The 27,933-nt window shown below is 37.6% G+C and overlaps 1 protein-coding gene across 2 annotated transcripts in view; it reads right to left on the bottom strand.

The window, feature by feature from the left end:
• The window catches only part of PIK3R4 (phosphoinositide-3-kinase regulatory subunit 4), a 73,145-nt gene extending 50,531 nt beyond the window's left edge, over window positions 1–22,614 (bottom strand). For both annotated transcript variants that reach the window (XM_082839419.1, XM_082839420.1), the window contains exons 1-8: window positions 22,518–22,614; window positions 22,129–22,255; window positions 20,638–21,408; window positions 13,094–13,227; window positions 11,343–11,925; window positions 6,898–7,032; window positions 5,089–5,310; window positions 11–184 (exon numbers count right to left, since the gene is read on the bottom strand). In XM_082839419.1, the coding sequence (XP_082695545.1) occupies window positions 11–184; window positions 5,089–5,310; window positions 6,898–7,032; window positions 11,343–11,925; window positions 13,094–13,227; window positions 20,638–21,370 (1,981 nt within the window). In that variant the 5' untranslated portion in view covers window positions 21,371–21,408; window positions 22,129–22,255; window positions 22,518–22,614. The remainder of the gene's footprint in view (window positions 1–10; window positions 185–5,088; window positions 5,311–6,897; window positions 7,033–11,342; window positions 11,926–13,093; window positions 13,228–20,637; window positions 21,409–22,128; window positions 22,256–22,517) is intronic.
• Window positions 22,615–27,933: the final 5,319 nt, after the last annotated feature.

Below are 27,933 nucleotides of genomic sequence, written 5' to 3'. Positions count from 1 at the left end.
AAAAACTTACCAATATCACTGGCAAATTCATAGACATGGGGTTTTTGCAGCAGCCCTAACTGGCACATACAGGTAAGGGCATTAAGAGCTTTCACAATAACAAATTCCTCAGCATCACTAAGACCTTGTTGCAACAGGGGTTTGAGAATTGAGGAGCTTTGCCAGCCAACATAGGCGGCAACACCTGAAAAAGAGAAGCAATATTACATGACTGTTTTATACCTGAAAGTACAAATGCCATTAAGTAAAACAATAAAATTAATCAAAAGTCAAATGTATCGAGCAACAATCCAGGCAGGGACGCTGCATTTCCTACCCAGCAAAATAGATGAAAAAGACCCACACCAATGCAAATCTGCAAGAAATTCTGCGGCACCAAGGGAAAAAAAGATCCTATGAGCTTACAGAAAGAAAAATACAGATTCCCTAAAAAGGAAGTAGAATCAGACTGGCATCAGATGATCTTCAGCAGCAATGTAGGCTAGAAGACAACAGGGCAAGACCTTCAAGGTTATGGGAGAAATTTTATACCCAAACTGTCAATAAAATAAGAAAACAAAAATAAGTCATTTTGAGACATGACAGGACTACATGTGTTTACCTCCCATGCAAACATTTCTAAGAAAGTACTTAGGGATGTACTCCAGAAAAATAAAGAAAATGTAGAATGTACAAAATGGTAGATATAACCCAGGAATTCAATGGGGAAAAAAGGATAATAGCTAGTAAAGAGCTAGAAATTAATCAGCCCAAATTAGACCTAAAGGTCAATAAACTTCGAAAATGTTATCAAGAAGAAAAATGGAACAGACTACAAGCAATAGATAAAACTGGTAAGAAAGAAGCTAGATAATATAAAGTGAGGAAGGTATATTACTTTTCTCTCTAAAAGGAAAACAAAAAACTCTGAAACTCCATGACAAACAAAAAAGTTGTTCAAGAAAGTCATAGTGTAAAAATGATATAAATTAAAATGTGCATTTAGTAGTTTGCAGACGATAGAAAAAAGAATCCTTGATGCTATAAACATTCTCATCAAGTGATAAAGGAGTTATGGCATTAGAATTGTGGTGAAGCAGTTATAAATATAGTGCACTACTTGGCTCTAAAGTCAATAAAAGTTACACATTCTTAATCATGTAAATTGTTTTGAATTTTCAGAATCAGTCTATACAAGCACAAAAGACTTTATTACAATTACATAACAGAATGTAAATATTATCAACTATGAAAATGCAATTGTTGAACTGTCAATTAACAATTAGTTGAATTATTAACCAACAAAAGAATTAGAATGGAAGAAAAACGAAAAGGAAGGGAGGAAGGGAGGAAGGGAGGCACTAAATTTCTTGTAGTCCAAGTCAGAAGTAGACCAATAAGAAACAGGTTGAATTATTTAAAGTTATAAAAACAACAAACTAAAGATCTACATCTCAAAACAGAGGCGAAGGGGGATTGGGGTATGATATGAGTGAGTTAAATCTTCATGTGGCATACGAAAAAGTCAAGAGATAAAAGTGTAAAGTTGATAATCCTAAAAAGAGTAATATGAAAATACTATTTAGAGACATGGCAATAATCACCTGAAGATATCAAACCAAAACCACAAACCAGAGTAGGTGCCTCTGGAAAGTGCAACTATTGCCTTCCATACTTACTTCATATATTTTGAGTGATCTGCAAAAGCATATTTCCACTGTATTGAGAAATAATTTTAGAATTTTTGTTCTGTAATAAAAGAAAAAACGCTGTCTAAAATTCCAGTGGATTATATTTAAAAACTTTACAAACTGAAATGTATAATGAGCTAAAATAGCTCAAAATATTTTGGAAAAGAAGATTGACATCTGGGAGCTTATTCTACCAGATACTAAAGTTGCTTATAAATATATAATAATTAAAATATAATATAGCTATAAAAAGAGTATAATATTGAGTACAGAAGTAAAAAAAAATCGATGGAATAGGATATCTAGAAAAGTAACCCTAAAACATATATGCATGCAACAGGTGATAACAGAAGCTTCACAAATCAGTGGAAAATAAATGAAATGTTTAGTAAATAGTGTTAGGAAAATTGGTTATATTTCTGAGAAAAATTTAGATTTCACCTCATACCACAGCCCAAAATAAAGATCAATTAAACAGCATATTTTTATGTGAAAAAATAAAGCATTAAAACAAAGCAAAACAAAACAGACATGCGCCCAACAAATTATTAACCTAATTCTGAAATGGGAAAATATTTAAGCACAAAAGTAAAAAAAAAAAAAAATCACAAAGGAAAAGATCAAATAGACAACACTAAAATTATTTTAAAAGACATAAAAAATAACAGTCAAGTTATTTGAGAAAAGTGCCATAGAAAAGATAAAAAGTTATTGTTTTTAATGTATATATAAAAGGCTCAGAAAAAAAATCAATAAGAAAAGCATAATACCATCAAAAAAGGGGCCAAAATAATAAACTAAAAATTCAAAGAGTAAGAAACATGAATGAGTAATCAACATGAGAAATTTTTTTCACCTTCACTGATAAGCAAATAAATATATACTAAAACAAGTCATTGCTTTAAGCTACCAACAGGCAAAGGTTGACTGAAGCCTATTCCACACTGGAAGGCTGTGCAGTACTATCAAACAATGCTGATCAGAGTAGTAAATGATATAATCTTTTTGAAAAGCTTATAAAATGTGTCAAGTTTTAAAAATATGTTCATATTATTTAACTCAGTAATTAAAATTTCAGACTTCTAGCCTAAGAAAATAATCAGGCAAATATTTATGTAAATAATTATGTGTATAATATATGGTTGACGAAAGTTAAAACAATTTAAATATTCAAAAGAAGAGTTAAATAAATTTTGATAAAACTGTATAATGAAATATTTCTATTAAATTATGGTTTCAAAGAATTTTTAATGACATGAGAAAATGCTTAGAATATACATATGTTCCTAGAAAAAGGTTTAAAAAATAACAAGACTAAGAAGTAATATAATACATACATAGCACTTATGTGCCAGACACTATTACATATGTTAATTCATCTTATCTTCGCAACAACCAGTGAGTTAGGTAATATTATTATTCCCATTTTACAGATAGGGAAACTAAGACACACAAAAGATTAAATGATTTCCCTTAGAACCACAACCAGTAGGTGACAAAGCCAGAACTTGAACCCAGAAGTCTGTCGCCAAGAGTGCCTGCTCTTAGCCAGCACACGACAGTGCCTCACAGATGGCAGAACGGGACGATGGGTGGAAGGAGAAGGCAAGGATGACCCATAGGAAGAAAAAAACAAAACATTAACAGAGGCTGTATGTGGGCTAGAGGATTGGAGGGGATTTGTTTTCTTCAAGAATTTTCCAATTTTTCTACAGGAAGTACATGTTACTTTTATAAACAAACAAAAAATCAATGAAAATTATTTTAAAATGAAAAAAGAACTAACATAAAGGCCACTTTTCGGGCTTCCCTGGTGGCGCAGTGGTTGAGAGTCCTCTTGCCAATGCAGGGGACACGGGTTTGTGCCCCGGTCTGGGAAGATCCCACATGCCACGGAGCGGCTGGGCCCGTGAGCCATGGCCGCTTAGCCTGCGTGTCCGGAGCCTGTGCTCCACAACGGGAGAGACCACAACAGTGAGAGGCCCGCATACCGCAAAAAAAAAAAGAAAAAAAGGCCATTTTTCAAAATACACATGAATTAACCAATAGATGAAGTTCCAAGAACCACCTTTTCCCAAGAAAAGAAATAAAAATAAGATTATTTGAAAGAAGAGAGCATGAAAGACAGAAAGGTGTGAGAAGCATACTGTATTTAGAAACTGAGTTAGATGGAGTCCAAGATGGAGGGCTGACATGAATCAATAAACTAATGTAAAAATTAAAAACAAACTAGAGATGTCTGAAAAGAGGAGGTACAGTAATCTCCAGTTATAACAAAGCAAGAACAGCAATTTCAAGGCTTTTCAAAAGTAGAAAGTACCCTTTTCTCCAAAACATCACACAATAATATTCGTAAAAATAGGAATACTATTGCTATATGAGTTTCTTTCCTTTTTTAATTTTTTAGGAAAAACATCCAACAGCAAACCTTTTAGCAGTTACTTTCCCAGATTATTGGAAATCAAAATCTAAATTCTGTTACAGCCTTCTGCTACTACACGAGAAAGCTTGGATACCTGCAAAGCTTTCCAGTGTGCAGAACAGTCTTTAAATCTTTTGAGTTAATAGACAAGCTTTATAATCATGTGTAAAATGATATAAAAAGGGTTAGTGGGTAATTTTAATAATATGGCTTTAGCATATAACATTTCATAAACGACCCAAACTAAAACTGAAAAGGTCAGTACAATCAGGTGGAAAATGATCAGTTATTACTCCAAAAAGAAAAATATTAAATCTTGTGTCAAACATGACAATCTACCAAAATAAAGTCCATTTCTTTCTAATTTTGAATCTAAATGCAAGAGGAGTCATATGCATATAAAATACAAGATGTCTCTCTTCTTCAGATAAATCTGAAAATTAAGAATTGCAACATTTTGAAAAAGTAGGAAAAAAGCTGATTAATTTTTCACAAATTTTCAGTTTACAAAAAGCAAAGCCTATAAGCTTTAATTCTTTCTAATTAGATTGATTTTCAATCATAAGTATACTTTGTTATTCTCCGATTGTAAAAGTGATGCATGTTTACTATAGAAAATTTGACAAACATGAGATAATCACTGTTCACATCTTAGTATATTCAGACTTGTTATTGTTACCTTTACACAACTGGGTTCAGTCATTTTAATAATATTTCATGGTACTTTCCCAGGTCATCAAATTTTCTTTTAAAACATACTTTTTAATGACCACATGGTATCCCTTTATAAGGGTATATCAGTTTTATTAACCAATCCCTTGATCAACTAAGATACTTCCATCAACCAAAAGCAGCATGAAGACAGAAATATCAGGAACTCATTTCATTACTAATAAAATTTGGTAGTACTGTCACCTTTCAGACTGCATGAAAGTATCTGTTTGAGAAGATAATTCAAATCTTAAAGATAAATTTAAAAACAAGCAAAAAACATACCAACTATACTATCAAAAAAAGCTCCACGCAGATGCCAATCATTTTTATCATTCAGGAAAGTGATCATGTGGGACAATAAAACATCATTGGCTTTCTGACGTCCAAAGAATACACACAGCCGTGTTATTCCATTTTCCATTAAGGTTTGTTTCACGATATTTTCAGGGTCACTTAGCAAAGTGACAACTTTCTGCTGGACCATTTCATGTAAGGCTTGGAGCTCTAAAAAAAAGGAAAAATATGATCAATTTTCTTTTCTCCAAACATATAGACCCAGTCTTTCTCACTCCTTGGAGAAAAGAGAATGATTACAGAAGCCACCAGAGAAAGTCTATAATTACTAAGTTTTTCCACTACTCAAAGCTCTGAAGGATAGTTGGGAAAATGAAATATAGATTGAAAAACATCCTAACAAGCAGATGCCACAGGCATGGTTACTATCTCACTAGTTAATTTATAAGGCTCAAAGAAAACCTATGGGGAAGCACCAGAGGGAGATCATACTGCCCCAATAAGATCAACTTAATCAAGGACTTGAAATTACTGGACTGGTTCAGGATATAATCTGATGGTACAGGGCAATCCTTTGAGAAAGCATTTTTAAAGGTCGGTTAATTATATTTTAGAAAGCCAGAAAATACATTGCAAGTCCTGACAAGGCTTTACATGATCTAGCCACTGCCTTCTTCTCTGACCTTATCACCTACCTACCCTCCCCTTTTCATTTATTTATTTACTTAGACTGTTTGTCTTTTCCTTACTGAAATAATCTCAAGAGCAGGGATCTTTTCTGTCTTATTTACCACTATATCCCTAGTGCTTACAGCAAGCACACGAATTGCCTGATGCAAAGCTTATGTTTAACAATTATCTGCCAACTAAACGAATGAGGGCAGCCACTGTCAAGGGAAAAGGCAGTCTGAAAGGCACAATTCTATGTTCACATTAAGAAAAACTTCAGATTAACTCCCCAAAAGTTTTAATGCCTAGCTTCATTATTTAAAAGGTCCAATTACATGGTTATAGGATGTAGGACAGTATTATTTTCTAAGTAATTCCGTGAAAAAAAGTGAGGATTTCCTTTGTGATACATCCTTCTATAAGTTTAAAATTATTCCAGTGTCTTCAACTCCAAATAATATTTGCTGCATATAATGATCCATTCTAACAAGTAACTGAGACACTACAGTTGTCTATAGCATAAAAATCTGAAAAGTAGACTTCTCTAGTTTTTCTGAACTAGAAACATCTTGAAATAGATCTAAGTACATTATTTGACTTCTAAATCTTTAACATAATAAACATTCATTAAAAGCCTGTTAAAAGCTGTGTGGATGTAGAGAAACTTGAGGCAGGGACTCTGACCTCACAGAATTTACCATCACATTGCTCCTTTACAGTAAAAGGTGTGGGTTCTGATACATAAATCATAGGTAGTATGAAAGAAACACAGTTTATGACTGAGGACACTCAAAATATACTCACATAAGGAGAAAAGGTTTAGATTCTTTGGCTATGGTGTTTCCAATGTTTTTTCCTTTTATTCTGTAAGAATTATATAATTCAGCTAGCTTTGCTGTTGACACAAACCAATTCTGGCTGAAAAACTACTGAGCTTAGAATCTGTGGTGACAAGTTGGTCATTTTCTGGCTAGATAACAATGTATAAGAGTAAAAGAGAACAGTCAGACAGCAGAATCCTTCCCTCTATAAATCTGGTATTCTTTCATTTTACATTAAAATTGTAAGTGAGAGTTTGTTGCAAGTTCACATCAGCAATTCATTCTAAATAACAGAAAATCATACTACCTGTGTCATAATTTCCACTGGGATGTGTAACTTCATCTATTTCTTCACTATTTGGGTCATTTTCCATACTGAGATTTTTCAACTGTACTAATTCCAGGAATCTCAAAGCTGTTTCTGCCAGCAGAGCTATGTTTTCTATAAAAGGAAGAAAATTCATAATAATTATAATCATAAATGTGTGTAATACTTATAACTTTTCTTCCCTAAGTCTTAATACATATAAATAATAATCATTAAGACTAAAGAAAAGCAGGACTTTTCAATTTAGCACTTAACCTAATCAGACTTTTAGTAACTAATCTCATAATCGACAACTATACCCAAACTACCTGTTTTAATAATAAATCATAAGCTTCTTTAAAAACTACAGAAATGTACAACATGATAACTATAGTTAACGTTGCTGTATGGTATATATGAAAGTTATTGAAGTAAATCCTAAGAGTTCTCATCACAAGGAAAAAAATTTTTTTTCTTTTTTTTCTTTTTATTATATCTACATGAGATGATGGACGCTAACTAAACTCACTGCAGTAATCATTGCACAATATATTTAAGTCAAACCATTATGCTCTATACCTTAAAATTATACAGTGATGTATGTCTATTATATCTCAATAAAACTGGGAAAAAATACCAAATAGCCCAAAATATAGCACTCAAAACATCTGAGGCAAAAAAAGCTGAATACTTCCACAAAGACCTACCTTTTAAACAGTTTATCAGGTAAGAGATATGCAGTAGGCTAACAGAGAAACACATTTTCACATTAAAATCACAGATCAAGCTGGCCTTTGGAATCACACAGACCCTGGCTCAAACCTTGACCCTGGGGGCTTCCCTGGTGGCACAGTGGTTAAGAATCCTCCTGCCAATGCAGGGGACACGGGTTCGAGCCCTGGTCTGGGAAGATCCCATATGCCGCGGAGCAACTAAGCCTGTGTGCCACAACCACTGAGCCTGCTCTAGAGCCCTCGAGCCACAGCTACTGAGCCCGCGTGCCACAACTACTGAAGCCCGTGCGCCTAGAGGCCGTGCTCCGCAACAAGAGAAGCCACCACAAGAAGAAGCCCGTGTACCGCAACGAAGAGTAGTCCTTACTCGTCGCAACTAGAGAAAGCCCGCGCGCAGCAACAAAGACCCAACGCAGCCAAAAATTAATTTTTTTTTTTTTTAAACCTTGACCTTGGCACTTACTAGCTGGCTGCTTAACCAATCTGAGTCTCAGTTTCCTCATACATAACTGAGTCACATCCATCTCAAAGAACCATTACCAAAGTGCATCAACCCTTATTAGACTGCTTTACAAATGATACTCTGAGGTTCTTAGTGAACCAAAGCACCAGACTGTTTGTCACACTCCTGCAGTGGTCTGTATCTTCTCCTTTCTCTCTGATCATCTATTAAGACTATTTATACTCCTCACCACTGTGAAAGTATCTACTTCTAAGTTCTGCTATCACACTTGCTGTTAGCTATATCTGCTCTTTGCTTATACTTTCCTCTTCCTTCCATTTTTATTTATTCCTGTGCCTCTATCCTTCTTCTCCTCCCACTTCCATGCTTCCTAATATACGACTATACCCGCAAAGACTGCACTCTTTTCCTTCTCAGCAGTGAGTAGCTGAACTGAACATAAACTACCTTATTTTACTGATTCTAAGACTCACTTTTTCTTCACTTTTTAACATCTCCAAAATTGAGATGCATCCCACAATAACTGACATTTCTGAGTCTATTGAATACAGTGATTCCCTTCATCCTGGAGTCCCACGCCCCACTGCTGCCAGGTTCAACACTGTTCTGAGTAGAACAAAAATTTACCTCTAAATAAGCAAGTTATTAATACCCTGCAACGCCTGCTCACCCTAAAGATGGGAGAATTCTACACCATCCCCTGATGGTTCTAGATGAATGTCCCCACTTTAGTGGAAATATCTTTATTAGGAAAAATCTCTTACTTTCCGGGGCACCTCTCAAGTCTGAGCAGATCTATGTTTATCTCCCCATTTAAGTTCATAAACTACAACACACTTGTCAGTTCACTTTACACAAGAAACAAATCTAGACCAGCATCTCTGAGTTTAAAAACAATGCTATAAAAGAAATTTTTAATTGATTTTTAAACTTTTATAATTACTGACATGTGTGGTTTAATTACACTTAACCATACAAGTTCAAAGAGACTTTAGATTCTATCTAAAAAGGCAGCTTTATCATGCACTAAGCCATGGTTCACCATGGCTGGGTGGCATGGGGCACTGCAAGGTCCTGGCACTGACCCTGGGTTACCATGGACTCTTACCACTAAGACCCAGCACACTTGGGTAAAATAAAAGCAGGTTGCTTCAAAATCAAGGTCTAGACCAGCAGCTCTGAGAACTGAGAAAGAACTAGTCCAGATACACTTTGGTCGTGTCCCTTAGCCTCTCCCATCCCCAATTCCTCAGCTGGGAAATGAAGGCACTATAACATCTACTGCTCAAGGTTGTTCCAAGTGTCAGTTTCAAGAGATACACAGATCTTAAAATCTTAGAATCTAGAACCTATTTTAGAATCTCTATATCTTTTGTAACTAACCCTTGCAACCCTGAGCAGTATGGACAAAGCAGATTTTTCAATAAACAGTAGCTATTGTTTTTATGCTATGACTGCTAGAAATTGAATATAAGTATGTTAATATGCTACCTACACATCAGAACCTTACCTACTTACCACAATTGAGAAAAGACCAAGATACACTGGGACAAAAGTAGGTCATAATAGTCTAAACATACAGCTTGTTTTTTAAAAATCATAAGCTTTTCTTTCATTTAATTTTATCCAGTTCAATTACAGTTGATCCTTGAACAACACTCGAATTTTTTTTCAAGAGTACATACTACAGTATAACACAATCCATGGTTGGTTGAATCCACAGATGTGGAACCATGGATAGAGGGCTAACTATAAATTATATGGGGATTTTCAACTGTGTGGGGGTTCAGCGTCCTTAACCTCCACGTTGTTCAAGGGTCAACTGTCTTTCTATTTATCAAGTGAATTGTAAACATGCTTTGTTCCAAATGATAAACTTGGATATGTCTTAAAGAAATCCTGAATTTTCTAAGCCTAAAATTTACACCTATAAAGCTATGGAAATCAGAAACCATAAATAAATAGGCAGATGGATAAATATTTTTAAAAATACGTATTTTTTAAAAAGCCAACAACCACCAATCACTTTGTGGATGTGCCTAGCCATAAAGACAGAGTCCAAAGACCACTTTTCACATTCTGTTAAAATAATGACAAGTAAATCATAAAATAATGAACTAATAAGCAAGTATCTTTCAAAGAAAGAGACAATATCATCACCACACGTTATGTACTACTTACAAAGACTTCAGAATTCCTGATTTCCATCAGATTACATTTTAAAAATAAATGATGAAATTATGTAAATGTTTCAATGACATTTTCCATGCAGAAATAAGCATTCGAAATTAATTTGGGGAGCTAAAAATATGAATCTGTATCACTTATTTTATGAGAATTACAAATAAAACAGGTAAGTTTGTTATATAACACACTCACCTCATCACAAAGAAGCCACACTTCTTAAGCATCATAGTAACTGAAAGGACCTTAAAATTCAGTAACTTAACAAACGGGCTAGGTCCTTTCAACACCAAATTACCCAGCAAAATTAATCTTTTTCAACAGCAATAGACTGTTATATCCTAATACTGATATTCAAACAAACGTATTTGTTCAGAGAAACCTTATAAAGGCCTAAAGACACTAGACCTGAAGCACATACTTGTGAACATTAGTCTTACTCCAAATTAAATATAATACTCCCAGGGCTTCCCTGGTGGCACAGTGGTTGAGAATCTGCCTGCCACTGCAGGGGACACGGGTTCGAGCCCTAGTCTGGGAAGATACCACATGCCATGGAGCAACTAGGCCCCATGAGCCACAACTACTGAGACTGCGCGTCTGGAGCCTGTGCTCCGCAACAAGAGAGGCCACGATAGTGAGAGGCCCGTGCACTGCGATGAAGAGTGGCCCCCACTTGCCGCAACTGGAGAAAGCCCTCACACAGAAACAAAGACCCAACACAGTCATAAATAAATTAATTAAATTTAAAAAAAAAAAACTGCTGCTCTGCTTCCCAAGCTTTGGACTAAAAATAATAATAATAATAATACTCCCAGTAAAATCATAAGATTCTGGTATTATATATTTTTCACTTAGTAATTCTGATAACCTCAAAAATAAGGATACACACAAAGCTTGAGTTCCAGGAACAGATCGGCTATAAATATTATTAAAATGTACACAAATAGTTCAAGGACCAAAGTTCACTCTTGGAATTCCCAAAGATGTCAGAGAAACAAGAGGTATTATAGTCACTAACTTCAAAAATATGAGTGGTTATTACTTGGACAATAAGCTCTTACCAGCATAGGCTAGTCTAACAATAGTAGCATCATCCTGGGCTAAGTGGGCTATGCCTGGCAGAATATATTCCGGGTAGATGTTAACATCATTGCGAGGAACCTCTTTGACAAGAGCAAGAACTTTGGTCAACGTCCTCAAGGCTTCAGCCCTCACTCTAGGAACAGAGTCACTGCTGAAATGCAAAAGATACGGAGTAATACGATCCAAAAGAATTTCTACACTTAGTCTTGGGGCCAAATGGAGAATAAGTTCCAGAGCAGCAAGCTTGGAATCACAATATTTAAGGGTCTGTAGGCAGGACGTTATAACTGACACCAAGATAACCAGCCCATTTTCCTTAGGCTCTCCTTCTGCTTTCTCTGGCAGATCATGTCCACAGAGATTGTGGATAATGTTGCCCAAATCCTTCCTTATAACCAGAATACGCTCATCTGCAGAAAGAAATGTTTCCTTGGCAAACTGGGCCATGTAGGGCTGAAGGAAAGTGTAAAATATTTCAGGAAAGGCATTGCCACGCTGCTGCTTTAAGTAATCTTCTGCCTCTAAACGTTTATCTGGTTCCCGGTGAATCATCTGAGTTACCTATACCAAGGCAAGAAAGGGAGTAAAAAATAGATTTGAGAACAGAAAATTAAATCAAATGAAAGCTACAACTGCAACTTAACACATGATTTAAAGGATATTTGAGGTAATTCTGACTCTTTCTAATCTTTATCTTTCAAACTACTTTCAGAACCTGACTACTGAGTAATATGTGAATCTACTATCATCCTATTAAGCAACAAGGAATCATGTATTAACATACTCCAGATGGGCCAGACACATAAAGAGGATTAGCCTTAAAAATTAGTCAGATTCACTCCTTTCACAGTTAAGAAAAGGTAGGCCCAAATTCATAAAGTTACTTAGCCAACACAACATGATAATGAGTGCCACACCTAGAACAGCCAGGTATGCCAACTCCTAATCCAGTGTACTGTTCACTGAATGTGAACTAAAATTGGCTTCCTCTGGAGCATCTTATTTCTTAATATTTGCCATTCGTAAGAGAAATCAAAATGCATGTTTCCCTACCTTACTAAAGAATATTTTAAATATACATAACCTTTCCGTGGCTCAGAGTCATCATCATATGCATCACTTACTGTATTGATTGACTTAGAAAAGATCCCCTCAAACAGTACTGTGGATATATGGCTTACGTGACCTCCCAAAGAATTCCTCACATCTGTTCTGCTAAACTAATGTGTGATTCTACAGCTCCCCTTCCAGACCTGCCCTCAGGGTCAAGGGAGGTACACAAAGCTAGTTGCTTTTATATGAAATGCCCCTATACTGCTGTATTACATTCAAGTTGCTGTTTCCTGTCTCCTCATTTTAGATATTTATCCTCTTCATTTCTTACTAGCAAGCTCTACCCTGGACAATCTCTAACCCCCAAGCACCTCCTTACTTCCTTTCAAATCTGTCCAAAGCAGAGCTAAATATTATAATGGAAAGATGCATGCGTGCGTGCGTGTGTGTGTGTGTGTGTGTGTGTGTGTGTGTGTGTGTGTGTGTGTGTGTGTGTAATATAAAGTTAAATGAGCTCTGTGCCTAAGAAGGGGAAAAAAATTGTACACTTCTGCCTAACAAAGTAAAAACAATAGGCTGGTATATGAGTCCATGGGGTTTTACTGCTTGTCCCAAATTCAGAACATTCCAGAGAACTGACTAATGCAAAAGTGAGAAATATTTGTAGCATAGTTACCAATTCTCTGATACTGCAATCTTCAATTTTATTCAGCACCTGTTCAGGGAAAAACTGTCCATTTCTGTAAGCCAAAAGTTGAGAGAGATCAAACAGTGGCACACCTTCTGTAAAAAGCTCAGCTATCACACAACCTGGAAAATAGCAGATATAATTCCATTAAAAATGAAATGCAAGATATTAACACAGATCAAGAATTCAGAGAATTCATAAAACTCAAGATGCAAAACTCAAAGTAAACCGAATTAAAATGTTTAATGCAACATACAACTACAATCCAGCAAGACAGGAAAAATGTCTATTGCCTAATCATCAGTTTCTAAAAGTATAAAGTCAAAAAAGGCCTATTTAATTTTTCTCCTTCTTAAAAAAAACTAAATAAAATAAAATTACTTCCTGGTTCTATAAATGAAAACAATTACACATGTTATATACACACATACATTCAGAGATACAAAGATAGATTAAAAGCCATAAGAAAGTATTCTTTTAAAATATGAATTTATAAATATTAAGTTTATAAGAAACTACTGAGAAGTAACATCTGACAACTCATTTATTCATCATTGAACAAAAAGTTATCAGGTGTTTACCACACACTAGACTCAGTGCATAAAACAGATAAAAACTCTGCCCTCATGAAGCTTTAATTCTAGGAAGAAAGAAATAAAGTAAACCAGTGAACAGACACACTTATAAAATGAGAAGTGCTAAGAAGTATGGCTGTAAGATTAGAGAAGGAAAGAGAGATACCTTTCATTTTGCACTTACATAATCTTCAAACAAGGAATAAATAAAGCAACTACATTCCCAAAAAGACAAAGCAGTTTCACTGATCAGTATATGACATGCATTTTAAAAATCTTAAGGAGATCCTTAAACAACCTTAGTCACAGCCTTTGCATGTGTTGGTCCCTCTGCCTGGAATACTATACCCCCAAGCACCCTCATGGCTTACACCTAAACTTCCTTTAGACCTTGAATCAAATGTCATCTTAGCAGTAAGGCATTTCTTGACTGCCCAGTTTAAAATTCCAAGCCCCCCCACTACAACTACCCCACACTCGTTATCTAACACATTCCCCTTCCCCTTTCCCTGCTGTTTTTCCCCACATCACCAAATGCCACATTATATATTGTATGTATTTATTTCTTTATTGTCCATATACCCACTAGAATGCAGACTCCATAAAGGATTTTTGTCTATTTTGTTCACTGAAAAAACTCCAGCAACTAAGACAGCTCCTGATACATAATAAACACTCAATAAATTTCTTAATTTCTATCCATACAGTGTCAAGTTTTAGAATAAAAAACTAAAATAGCTATTAAGAACACCTTAAGCAAGAAGGAAATAGAAGAACTGAACAATATTATAAACCAGATCTAACAGACATCAAAGGAACACACCATCTAACAACAGAATACAAAACTCTTCTCAAGTACATGTGGAACACTCTCCAGATGAAATCATATGCTAGACCATAAAACAAGCTTCAATGAATTTAAAAGGACTGAAATATACAAATTACATCCTTCAAACCACAATGGAATGAAAAAAATCAGTAACAGAAGAAAATTTGAAAAATTAACAAATATGTAGAAATGAAACAACACACTCAAATAACCAATGATCAAAGGAAAATTAGAAAATACTTTGAGATGAATGAAAACAAAAGCAACATACAAAAATGTATGGGATGCAACTAAAGCAGCATTTAGAGAAAATGTATAACTATAAACACCTATTTTATAAGAGCTCAAAACAATAACTTAGGGTTTCCCTGGTGGCGCAGTGGTTGAGAATCTGCCTGCCAATGCAGGGGACACAGGTTCGAACTCTGGCCTGGGAAGATCCCACATGCCACGGAGCAACTAAGCCTGTGCGCCACAACTACTGAGCCTGTGCTCTAGAGCCCGCAAGCCACAACTAGAGCCCGTGTGCTGCAACTACTGAAGCCCACACGCCTAGAGCCCGTGCTCCACAACAAGAGAAGCCACCACAATGAGAAGCCTGCGCACCACAACAAAGAGTAGCCCCTGGTCGCCGCAATTAGAGAAAGCCCGTGCACAGCAACAAAGACCTAACGCAGCCAAAAATAAATACATAAAATAAATTAATTTTTTAAAAAAACCAACAATAACCTTAAGAAGCAAACTAAAACCAAAGCAAAAAGAAAGGAACAATAGATATTGGGGTGAAAATTTATGAAATAGAGAATAAAATACAATAGAGAACATCAACAAAACCAAAAGTTGGTGCTTTGAAAAGCTCAACAGAATTGACAAGCTTTTCTAAGAAGAGAGATGACTCAAACTATGAAAATCAGGTACGAAAAAGGGGACATTACTACCAACCTCACAGAAATGAAAAGAATTATAAGGGAGTACTTTAAACAAATGTATGCCAAAAAACAGATAAACTATATGAAATGGAAAGATTCCTAGAAAGATACAGATTACCAAAGGTGACTTAAAAAGAAAGAAAATCTGAATAAACCTTTTAAAGAGACTGAATTAGGAATGAAAAACTTTGCACAAAGAAAAACCTAAGCCAACATGGCTTAACAGGTGAATTCTGTCAAACATTAAAATAATTAACACCAATCCTTGGCAAATTCCAAAAACAGAAGAGGAGGAACACTTCCCAAGTCATTCTATGAGGCCAGTATTACCCTAGTAGCAAACCAGACAAAGTCATCACAAGTAAAGCAAACTACAGACCAATCCCTGATGAATATAGATAAAAATCCTCCAAAAAATATTAGCAAACTGCATACAGGAATTAAAGAGTCCATACCAATAATAATAAATAAATGAGGGGAAAGACAGGACACTTGAGCACACAAGAATGCTGAGGGCCTACTGGTAAATGTGGAGGTAGTGCTGGAGTTGGAAGATCATCATTTTGCAACCATCATAGTAAAGACTGGATCAGGCAAGAATGATCAACAGACACCAAATCAAAGAGGAAACTGTGATGACTGGCAGGATATTTGCATGGTCTTAAAGTTTCTTCCCACAGGTTGCTTATTAGTTGCAAGGGATTAAGAAAACAAAAAGTAACTACAGGGGAGAAATTGGGCAAGAACTTGACCATGTGATCAAAATTAACATCACTAACAGACACCATTTGCCTCCAGATACGATACTGTGAAGACATCATCACCTACACAGTATTCCTACTTAGAATGAATAACCTGAATCTAATCACAAGGAAACAGGATACATACAAAATGAGGACCATTCTATTGAAAAAGAAAGAGGTGAGGCTGAGCGCATACACACAGTGCAGGTAAAAGCTGGTGAAAACTAAATAAGGTGTAAGTCTAGTTAACAGTAATGCACCAATGTCAACTCCTGATTCTGATATGGTACTACAGTCATATAAGATGTCACTGGGGGTAGCTGTGTGATGGGTTCTTCATTATTTTTGCAACTTACTATGAGTCTATTATTTTAAATAAAGAGTATAAAAATAATTTTTAAAAATTTAAGGGGAGAGGTATTCTTCAAAAAATGTCAATGTCATAATGACAAAGACAGACTGTGAAAATGTTCCAGATTAAAGGAAGCTAAAGAGACATGACAACTAAATGCAATACCTGACCCTAGACTGGGTCGTGTCCTGGAGGAGGAAAAATGCTATAAAGGACGTTACTGGGTCAAATACAAAATTAGAATAAAAAGTGTAAATAATTCTATCAATGTTAAATTCACTGCAGTTGGTAACTGCAACATACAGTTACATAAGCTTTATGTAAGAGAATACTGGGGTCTTAGGAAATACTAAAGTATTTGGGGCAAAGGGCCATGGAGGGGTGGGGAGGAAGGGTGGGGAGTGTGGGGTACAGAGTGCAGAGAAAAGGTATAAGTGATAAAGCAATTGGAACAAGACGTTAACAACAGGTGAATTTGGGTAAACGATTTATGTAGGATCTATGTACTATTTTTATTTTTCCAAGTTTTTAAGTTTGAAATTATTTCCAAGTACTGTAAAAATAAAGAACATTTATTTACAACTAAATGGAGATTGTTTACAGACTGAACTACATCCCTCACCACCCCCCTAAATTCCTATGTTGAAGCCCTAACACCTTAGAATGTGACTATTTGGAGACAGAGCCTTATAAAGAGGTAATTAAGGTTAAATGAGGTCATAAAGGTGGGGCCCTAATCCATTATGACTGGTGTCCTTATAAGAGGAAGGAACACCAGGGGAAAAGTGGCCACCTGGAACTCAAAGAGCGAGGGCTCAAGAGAAATCAACCCTGCTGGCACCTTGATCTTGGACTTCCAGGCTCTGAGGGAACTTTCCAGAACTGAGGGAAAATAAATTTTTGTTTAAGCTACCCAGCCTGGAGTATTTTGTCATGTCATCCCTAGTAAACTAATACAGAGGTAAATACAGGATTTTTTTCTTGCAACTTTTTTTTTTTTTTTTTAATTTTTTGGATGCATCACGCACCACACGGGATCTTATTTCCCTGACCAGGGATGGAACCCATGCTCCCTGCAGTGGAAGCTCGGAGTCTTAACCACTGGACTGCCGGGGAAGTCCCCTTTCTTGCAACTTTTAAAATGGTATTCTGGAAGAGGTGTTATGGGTTGGTATTTCTCTATAGAACAATTTGTTCAAGTTGCCTTTATCATCACTGAGTCCTTCTTTATCATTCAGATCTCATATCAATGTCACCTTCAGGGGAGGCCTTCATTTTATCTACCAGCCCTTGTCATCCACTTAGAAATCACAGCACTTCATCACAGCACTTATCACTAATCAAAATTAACTTTCTAACTTATTGACCTTTTTATTCTCTCTCCCTGCCCGCACTTAGAATGCAAGCTCCATGAGTGCAGAAACTCTATCAGTATTGTTCACAGGTGCATTCCCAACACCTACACAACAGTGCCTTACACATAATAGGCACTCAAATACTTGTCAAGTGAATGAATGAAAGATCTCCAGCAAACAAGGCTCTGCCCATATATATGACCAGAGACAGGGAATATATACACTTCTCCCAAACTAGCAGCCAGGAACCATGGATAGGCCTTAGGATGGGGAAAGTAACATTCAAACCCAGAGAGCCTAACATTCAAACCCAAAGAGCCTAAATCAAATCTTAGGAGCAGTGGGAGGTGAAGAGATCCCATCCACCTCTTTCAAAGAAATGAAAGAAATGAAATCTTCAGCCAAAACAATGTAGAGCTCTTTAGTCTGGAAAAACAAATGCTAAGTAAGAATTCTGTTGAACTTCACAAAACTATAATGACTATAATGCACACAGAAAGGATAAATATAAACTCTTCATCAATCCCTGAAATTTTAAAACTATAACAAACTTCCAGTTATAAAATAAGTAAGTCATGGAGATGGAATGCAGAGCAAGGTGACTATAGTTGCTAAGAAGGTAGATTTCAAAAGTTCTCACCCACAAGAAAAAAAAAAATTGTTACTACGTATGGTGACAGATGTTAACTACACTTGTAGTGATCATTTCCCAACACATACAAATATCAAATCATGTTGTACACCTGAAACTAATGTTATATGTCAATTATACCTCAATTTTACTTTTAAAAAAAGCTACAAATGATCCGCTGAAGCTAGAAAGTGATCACATTTCTAAGCTGGAGGAGTCCTATTTACATAACAGTAAGTTTAAAAGGTAAAAATAGTTCAAGAAAAATTTAGATAAATTCACTGATCAGGTTGGGACTGATGGATTACATTTCTAATCTTGTTATCTTTACAGTGTGGAAGCTACCCCACCTCATCAAAAATACCCTCCCTCAGTATTACCTTGGGACATAGACTAGTGAGCTGAACAGACCAACAGAGAGAGGTAAAATCCTGTGTAACAACGCTCATTTGTTCCCCTAGATGAAATACATTTCTTCATTAATTATATCACTTTTCCTAAATAATCTAAAATACAACTCAATTTATGTTTTCTTTGTAGGAAACCTACAGGTGAGAAAAAGATTAAAGCCAACCTTTGCAAAATTTACAAAAAATGGCAGTGATGCTAGAATTCATATGGTATTCCTCAGGATACCATCCTCAGCCCACTTCTCCTCCAGAAGTTCATAGATAGCCTACAATCCATGACCAAGCTTCATGTGGTCTGTGTATGTAATGTATACGAATGTATGGTACTTTTTTCCAAAGAAGGAGGTCCCTGGTTTCATCAAAGTCTTTAAGAGGAGCCAAAAACACTTAAGAATCACTTCTGGACATATATACACTACCAAACGTAAAATAGATAGCTAGTGGGAAGCAGCCGCATAGCACAGGGAGATCAGCTCGGTGCTTTGTGACCATCTAGAGGGGTGGGATAGGGAGGGTGGAAAGCAGAAACTAACACACCAGTTTCTCCACAAACTCCCCAACTAGAAATGCATTCCCTTGGCTACAGTAACTACTACCTATTTCCTGATAACTACCAAATCTCCATCTCCACCCCACATCTCTATGTACCAAACCTTTGTAACAACTGCCTGTCACACATCTTCCCCTCCATATCCCCTGACACCTTCAACTCAACATCTAATACAGACCTCAGCATCTTCCCACCCCCTATCTGTTCCTCCTCATGTGTCTCCTAGCTCAGTGACTGGTATCACCATCCCCCTGGTTTCCCAAGCCGGGGGAACAGGAGTGTTCTTGATCCTCCAATCAAATCCTAACAATTCTACCCACTAATTATCTCTTAAGCATTACTTTTCTCCACTCCTTCTCCAACTGTCACAACTTGAAACCAGTCAGCACCATGTCTTACCTGAATTGTGGCAGCTGACCACTAACTGGTTTTCCTATCTCCTGCTACAGTCAGTGTTTTGTCTAAAACACATATCTGATAATGTCCCTATAGACTAGCATGGGCATACCAGACCCCTTCTGATCTGGGCCTTGCTTACCTCACACCCTACGTTCCAGATGTACTAAAGTACTTAAAGTTCCCTAATAAATCAATGCATCATGCTCTGGTCTTCAAGTCTTCATATAAGCAACACCCTCTGCCTGAAACAAACTACCCTTCCCATAGCTAGCTCCCAATCACCTTTCAGGTCTCAGTTTAAATACCTTCCTTCCAATAGAGATGCCTTTCCTGATCCTGCCACTCTACCCATCACCACCACAGAGATTCATTTAAGTATCCATACGTTCCTGTAACAGCAGCCTAAGCTTATCACCACCACAGCAAACCACAGTGCACTGAAATGTCTTTTTTCAATATCATATCTATCTCCCCATTAAAGTGTAAGCACCCTGAAAAGAGAAACGTAATTACCCATCTATGTCTCTAGCACTTAAGACAGTGCCTGACATATACAGAAGAGAGAATTCAAATATTCCTTAAACATCTGAATGAGTAGACCACTCTTTGGATTTTCTAGGTACTGAAACACGTCCAGTGAAAGAATACTGCAACTATTTGAAAAGTGCAGGAGGATTTACCAAAAAAATTAATTTTCTATGTTCAAGAGTTAAAATAAATGCACACTCCCACCCTAGCAAAGTTGACCAACTCACATACCTGCTGAAAAGATATCCATTGCTCGCTTCAACTCTCCTCTTGTTCTCTGATTGCTATTTAAGTCTACAAGTGGAGTTGAAGGATCTCTCATATATTCTAACTCAGTGGCAAACAATCCACCATCAACAAAACGTTCAGGAGCAATATAACAAGTTCTCCTCCGTGAAGTGTCAAAAAAATAGTTGAAATCTGCAGGGTTGTCCTCTGGAAGATAAGTGGGTTTAAAACTGGCAAAATCAGTTAGAAGGACCCAATTCCAACTGGTGACCATCACATTCTCAGTCTTGATGTCCCCATGACGGACTCCAGATTTGTGTGCTTGGTCCACGGCTGTGAGGATCTGGAAAGCGATCCAGCGCTTCTCAATGTTATTTAAGAACGGACGGGTGCTGATGCGATCATAGAGGTTGTCTCGCACATACTGCCTGAAGAGCATGGCTGCCTTCTCAGATGCTTTTTCTGCTGCTTTCTGGAATGGCAGGCAGTTCTGTGCAGAATGAAGCCTGATTTTCAGTTCCTCAAGCTCTTGTTTGTAGCTGGTTAGAGGCAATGTGGGATCCTGAATTGCAAAGACCTTCACAACCACCAGGCCTTCTCGGTGTTTCGCTCGAGCAACTTTAAAGAACCGAGTACTCCCCAGACTTTTATCATATTCAAAGTCATGGATGTCTGAGAAATAACTCTCCACAGAAAGGATCTGGGAGGGAGCAATGCCGGCGAGCTGGTTTCCCATAATGGCAGCAAGCACCTCAAAAAGTTAGGATACAACACCTATTTAAAAAAAAAAAAAAAAAAAAAGGAAGGAAAGAGAAGAAGAAAAGAAACAAGCAATGAAACACCATTATTTGTGTGGCCTCTTCCTATAAGATAGATATACCATATTTCTCTTCCACCGAGAGCACTGTACTTAGCCTTCTGGGCAGCTTCTAAATTTCAGACATATTTATCTTAAAAGATCTTGTTATTTTACATTGTCCTTTCCAGGAGCTGACTTATATGTAAATAGGCCTCATCTCTATTAAGTTGAAAATGTTAGAATGTGTATTTTATGATATTTAAATTTAAAACTTAATGAGCCTTTACTAATGTGTTCAGTATTATGCTAGGGCTATAAGAGTTACAAAAGTACTATATGACGGTCTTTGTCCAAGAAGAACCTTTAGTCTTGAATAGAAAACCCAAACACATAAAAAACTTAAATCTAACTAAGAATCGCCTGATACAAACAGGTCGGGCTAAAAAAATCCAAACAGTCAGCATATCCTGAGCCCGCCCAGCCTAATTCCAGTGTGCCTTCCCACTCAGCTAACAGAAGGCACAGAGTCGTTTGGTTTGCCATAACGACAAGGAAGAACCCCTGGTAGAGATGCTAAAGAAAAGTAAACCAAAATACCGACTTGCCAAACACAGCCCAGGGTCCTCCTAGCTCAGATTTTGCAGGAAATAAAAACACACATGTACACACGGCCGTGCACACGTGCAAACATTTACCCTGGGGGACTCTGGGAAGTGTCACAAGCCGATCGCTCGCTCACACGGAGGTCATGGCAGGTCACTTCAGGGTCTGGGCGGGGAAGGGAGTCAGCAGTCCGGCGAGTCTTCTCTACGAGGGGTCCTCCTTTAAAGAAGGGAGAAGGGAATCCTGCAGGAGGTTCGCAGAGGAGTCCCAGTCTCCCGGACCCCGGCGGTCCGCGGGGGAGAGGCGGGAAGCTCTCGGGGCCGCAGCAGACACCGAGCCACGCTGAGGTGATCCCAGACCCCAGGGAGTCGCCCCGCCAGCCCCCTCCTCCGCCCCGCCTGCCACGCGTTCCCGGGCCTCGCCTTCCTCTCGCGCGGGCCTGGACCCTCGAGACCCTCTAACTCCTTGAGGACCTCCTCACCCGCGGGAGGTGGAACCCGGGAGACATGCAGACAGCGAGGTACAGGGAAACTCCGCTACTCCAGCGGCTGCAGACGTTGCGAACGCTGAACTCCCGGGAAAGCTGCCGGCTCTGACCCTACTTCCTGTCGCGGAGCGGAAGTGACGGCCTGAGGAGGAGCGCGGGTCCGGGGCTGGTTGCTAGGAAACGAGGGAGGGGCGTGGCCGAGGTCCCTGAGCCTGGGCGAAGAAAACGAGATTCCGTGACAGCAGTCTGTTCCCCATCCAGGTCTTCTACCCAATCCCTAAACTCTGAAGCTTTCTGACACCTCCCAGGACCTGTTCAGATGCCCTTCACCCAAGTACACCAGAGCAGAGTCCTTTAAGAGGATTCACAGGCTTAGGAAAGTTAATATATCCCAAGTTGAATTTTTTAAGAAATTTATAGAGATATTATTTACATACTATAAAGTTCACCTGTTTGAAATACACAAATTAATGGATTTATATATATATTTTTTACAGAATTGTGCAATCATACCTATAATCTAACTTTAGAACATCTTCCTCCTGACCCCCAAAATGAAACCCTGTAACTATTAGCAGTCACTCCCCATTCTGCCCATTGTTTCTCCCTATCCCAGCCCTAGGCAACCACTAATCTACTTCCTGTTTCTTGCCTATTCTGGACATTTTGTGTATATGGTATACAACATGTGGGTCTTTATGACTGACTTCTTTCACTTCATGTGTTTTTGAGGATTATCCCTGTTGTAGCTTGTATTTCATTCCCTTTTATTGCCAAATATTCTATTGCACAAATATTTCACATTTTGTTTACCATTCACTAGTTGATAGACATTTGGGTTGTTTCCACTTTTTTGGTTATTACAAATAATGCTGCTATGGACATTCGTGCATAAGGCTTTTTGTGATCATATGTTTTCACTTCTCTTGAGTAAACACCTAGGAGTGGAAGCGAAATGGAGCAGGACCCTATGGTCCTTCCCAGCCGTGTCCTCTGCCTGCCTTTTGTCTGTGCAAAAACTTTAGCCAAAGAATAAGTTTAATCAGAGAAGTGAGAAAATGCAGAAACAAAGGAAAACAGTTCAACAAGACTAAATAATAATAGTTTAGTCATTAAGCATAGTCAAGGACCTTTAGCTCCTCCTCAAGCACTATAGATAATATTCTGAGCCATATCCTATGAGCTGTCTTGTAGATGCTGAGACCCCCACCAGGTGGAAGAAGTTAACTACATGATGATCAGACTGTAGCCATGACTTAAGCTACCACAATTCCAAGAACTGGCCTCAAGGAACTGGGAACAAACCAACCCTAGAACTGAAGATTAATTGTACTTAAAGCAATGAAGATGACGCTGGTCAGACCACCACATGACCAGTTTCAAGGTGACTGTCAGAGCTGACAATGCTGTTTCTGCATGTACCCCCCTCCTTCTGTCTATAAAAGCTCTTGCTCCCTGATTGTCATGGCGGGAGTCAGCCTTTGGACAGAAGTCCACCCTCCCCCCCGCAGTTGCTGGCATCCAAAATGAAGCAAACTTTCCTTTCCACCAATATTGGCTTTTGAGTGGCGAGCAGCCAGACCCCACTTTCAGTTACAGAAGTGTGGAGTCACATGGTAACCCTATGTTTAACGTATTGACAAACTGCCAAACTATTTGTCAAAGTTGCTGCATCATTTTACATTTCTACCAGCAATGTATAAGGGTTTCAATTTCTCTACATCTTCACTGACACATGTTATTATTTATCTTTTTTATTATGGCCATCCTATTAGGTGTAAAGTAGTATCTCATGTGGGTTTTACTTGCATTTTCTTAATAACTAATGATGTTGAGTATCTTTTCACGTGCTTACTGGCCATTCTTATATCTTCTTTGGAGTAACGTCTATTCAAACCCTTTGCCCATTTTTTTTAATCTGGTTGTCTTTTTATTATTGAGTTTTAAGATTTCTTTATATATTATGAATACAAACCCCTTATCAGATTTGCAAATAGTTTTCCTCTATGCTGCCTTTTTCTTTTATATTGGTGTCCTTTAAAGCACAAAATGTTTTAATCCAGAGCTGAATTTTTTTTTATTATCCCAGCAACTTCCTCTCCTCCATTCTTCCCCATTTCAGTAGGCAGCACTACTACCCACTGGGTTCCTCAAACTACAGATTTGGAAGTCCTTAGATCATCCTTGACATTTTTCTACTCTTTCCCTCTTTCACCCACCCATCACCTGCTCTTGTTGATTCCACCTCCAAAATATGCTTTGAAGCCACCCACTGCCATCTCTCCAGGGCCTAAGCCAAACCACCATTATTCTTATGATGTCTGGATTTTGAAATCTACTACTCAGAAAAGGCATTCTGCACCCACAATATTATTTTTTATACTCCTGCCAGGATTTCTTCTGGGTCTTTTCATATTTTTAAATTTCTGAAGTATGGATCCAACTTTATTTTTCCTCTAGAGGGATACTGTAATATCAAAACATGTTAACAAGTAATCCATTTTTCCTCCAGTTATTTGAAATGACATATTTACCATATACAAATTTCCTATATATAGTGAGTCTTCTGATGAACTCTCTCTTCTGTCCATTGAGTTGCCATTTAATTCATCTGGGAGTACTGTTTTAATCACTACAAAATTGTTTCAACATCTAACATGGCTACTATTCCAGTAATCGTTTTTAGAATACAGCTACAGTTATAAGACATGTATGCTTACATCCTTCCAGATTCTCCCCCTTGTTTTTAGACTAAAGTTAGAAATCCTTAGTTTGGCCTACAAGACCCTGCATGATCTGACCCCTGCCCACCCTGACAAAATCTGCTCATCTTTCAAGTTCCAGATTAAGTGCCAACACTTCAGGAAAGCCTTCCCTGAAACCGCCCCCTGCCCATTATATAATAATCTCATGGACCCTAAACTTTTTCTTCATAGCACTTATCATTGAAATCATTTCATTTTAGGGGGTAACTATGTACTTAATGTCTGTTTTCCCACCAGACCATAAACTCCATGAGGACAGTGATTTTGTAATTCTTATTCACCAGGATATTTTCAACACCTAGGACAGTATCTGACACATGGTAGGCATTCAGTAGATACTTGTTGAATAAATAGATGTGGCCTTGTCAGAAATGTTACCATTAAAGACAAAATCATGAGTCCCAGGATGAGGAAGTTCTAAAATAAATATGAGAATTAGTACAAATATTACTCAGCCATTAAAAAAAATGAAATAATGCCATTTGCAGCAAGATGGATGGACCTAGAGAATATTATACTAAATGAAGTAAGCCAGACAGGGAAAGACAAATATCATATGATATCACTTATATGTGGAATCTAAAAAAATGATACAAATGAACTTATTTACAAAACAGAAACAGGCTCAAAGACATAGAAAACAAACTTATGGTTACAAAAGGGGAAAGGGGGGAGGGATAAATTAAGAGTTTGGGATTAACAGATACACACTAGTATATATAAAATAAACAACAAGGACCTACTGTATAGCATAGGGAACTATACTTAATATCTTGTAATAACCTATAATGGAAAATAATATATATGTATACATATACACATATATATGTCTGAATCACTTTGCTGTACACCTGAAACTAACATTGTAAATCAACTATTCTTCAATAAAAAAACAAATAAATAAAAGAATTAGCACACACATGCAGTTATTTAGCAGTTAGTATTTTAAGATTACGTTTACATTTCAGACTCTGATTACCATGTAAGTGCTTTAAACATCTCTCCAATAGAGAAGTCATGGTGTAAAAATGTGATAAATCTGTCTCAGTTTAGAGTACTACTGAATTTTCTCCACATCTATTTTTTCCCCACCACTACATTTTGTGAAATAACTCATGAAATATTTTTTAATGCTTTCTGTACTCGCCTCTTGGTTTTCTTTCCTTTCCTTTCTTTTCTTCTGTTTATAAATAGCAATCATGTCTACCTGTGGAGATTTTTTTTATGTTCTTTTTTTTTTTTTTTTTTTTTTTTTGCAGTACGCGGGCCTCTCACTGTTGTGGCCCCTCCCGTTGTGGAGCACAGGCTCCGGAAGCGCAGGCTCAGCGCCCCTGGCTCACAGGCCCAGCCGCTCCGGGGCATGTGGGATCTTCCTGGACCGGGGCTCGAACCCATGTCCCCTGCATTGTCAGGCGGACTCTCAAACACTGCGCCACAAGGGAAGCCCAGTGGAGATTTTTTAAAAAGAATCTCACCTAGTGTTTTTCAGAGTAAATTAAAAAATAAAATTTCCTTGCCACTGGCAGAGTAAAAAGAAGAAACAGCCAGCAAACACTCCTCTATTCTCTGGCCAACAGCCTCTCAACTGCATTGTGGCAGTGACAGAAAAAATAAATGTTTCTGGAAAGTAGCTGTACCATAGAAACTATACTTTCCACCCCATTCTACCCCTTGAATATAAGTGGGGCCATTTGACTAGCTCTCACTATGAAGTACAAGTGGAAATTACGTGTTTCACTTCTAGGTCAAGGCAGTTAAGTGGGGAATGAACTTCACTCTTTCCTTCCCTTCAGCCTAGATGCAGGGGATTTCAAGGCCGTAGGTAATGCCAGAGCCACAAAATGGTAGAAGCCTGTGTCCCTGAATTACTGTCTGAAGAAAGACCACCTGTTAAACACCAACACCCATATAAGACCTTTACATAAGCAAAAGCAAACATCCATGAGTTAAGCCAGTGAAATGCTGATGTTTATTTGTTACGGACATTAGCCTTACCTTAACACACACTTCATCATCGTCCTGACCTCTCCTCATTCCTCCCTCCCCCAGGCTGCTTTTGCTCACTTCCAATCCCGGGAGGTGTCCACGTGGACTCTCTGCAAGCCTTGCATCCTAAGGAAAAGGAGTAAAGAGAATTCCTAATGTAAACAACACCCTGCAGTTAATAGTATATCTTTTCTTTTTTTTTTTGTAGATGATTGCAGGATGATAGATGTAAAAGGAATTGGAAATTACCAATTTGTAACCTGCAGTATAACAACTGGTTCCCACAAGGATCATCGATGGATTCTAAAATCATTGGGTGAAAGGCTGTGTGGCAACAAGATAGACTAGACTCATGGTGCCCAAAGAATACCTACAGGTTACTTTCTACATTAGAAAGGGGGAGAAATAAATCTTTTATAGTGGAAAACTCTGGCAGTAAACCCTTTATCTACATGTTCAAATGTAACACGACTAACAGTACACAGTATCACCCAATAAAGCATTCTTACCAAGAATCTTTAACCTGAATCTAATCAAGCCCCTAGACCTCACTGTCCAATATGGTAGACACTAGCCACATCTGACACATTTGAAATGTGACTACTCCAAATTGAGATGAAAACACACAGCATTTAAAGAACTTAATACCAAAAAATTTT

Source organism: Leucopleurus acutus, assembly GCF_964270905.1.
Source record: "Leucopleurus acutus genome assembly, chromosome: 5".
Taxonomy (NCBI): Eukaryota; Metazoa; Chordata; class Mammalia; order Artiodactyla; family Delphinidae; genus Leucopleurus; species Leucopleurus acutus.
This window is presented reverse-complemented; position numbering and strand designations above follow the sequence as displayed.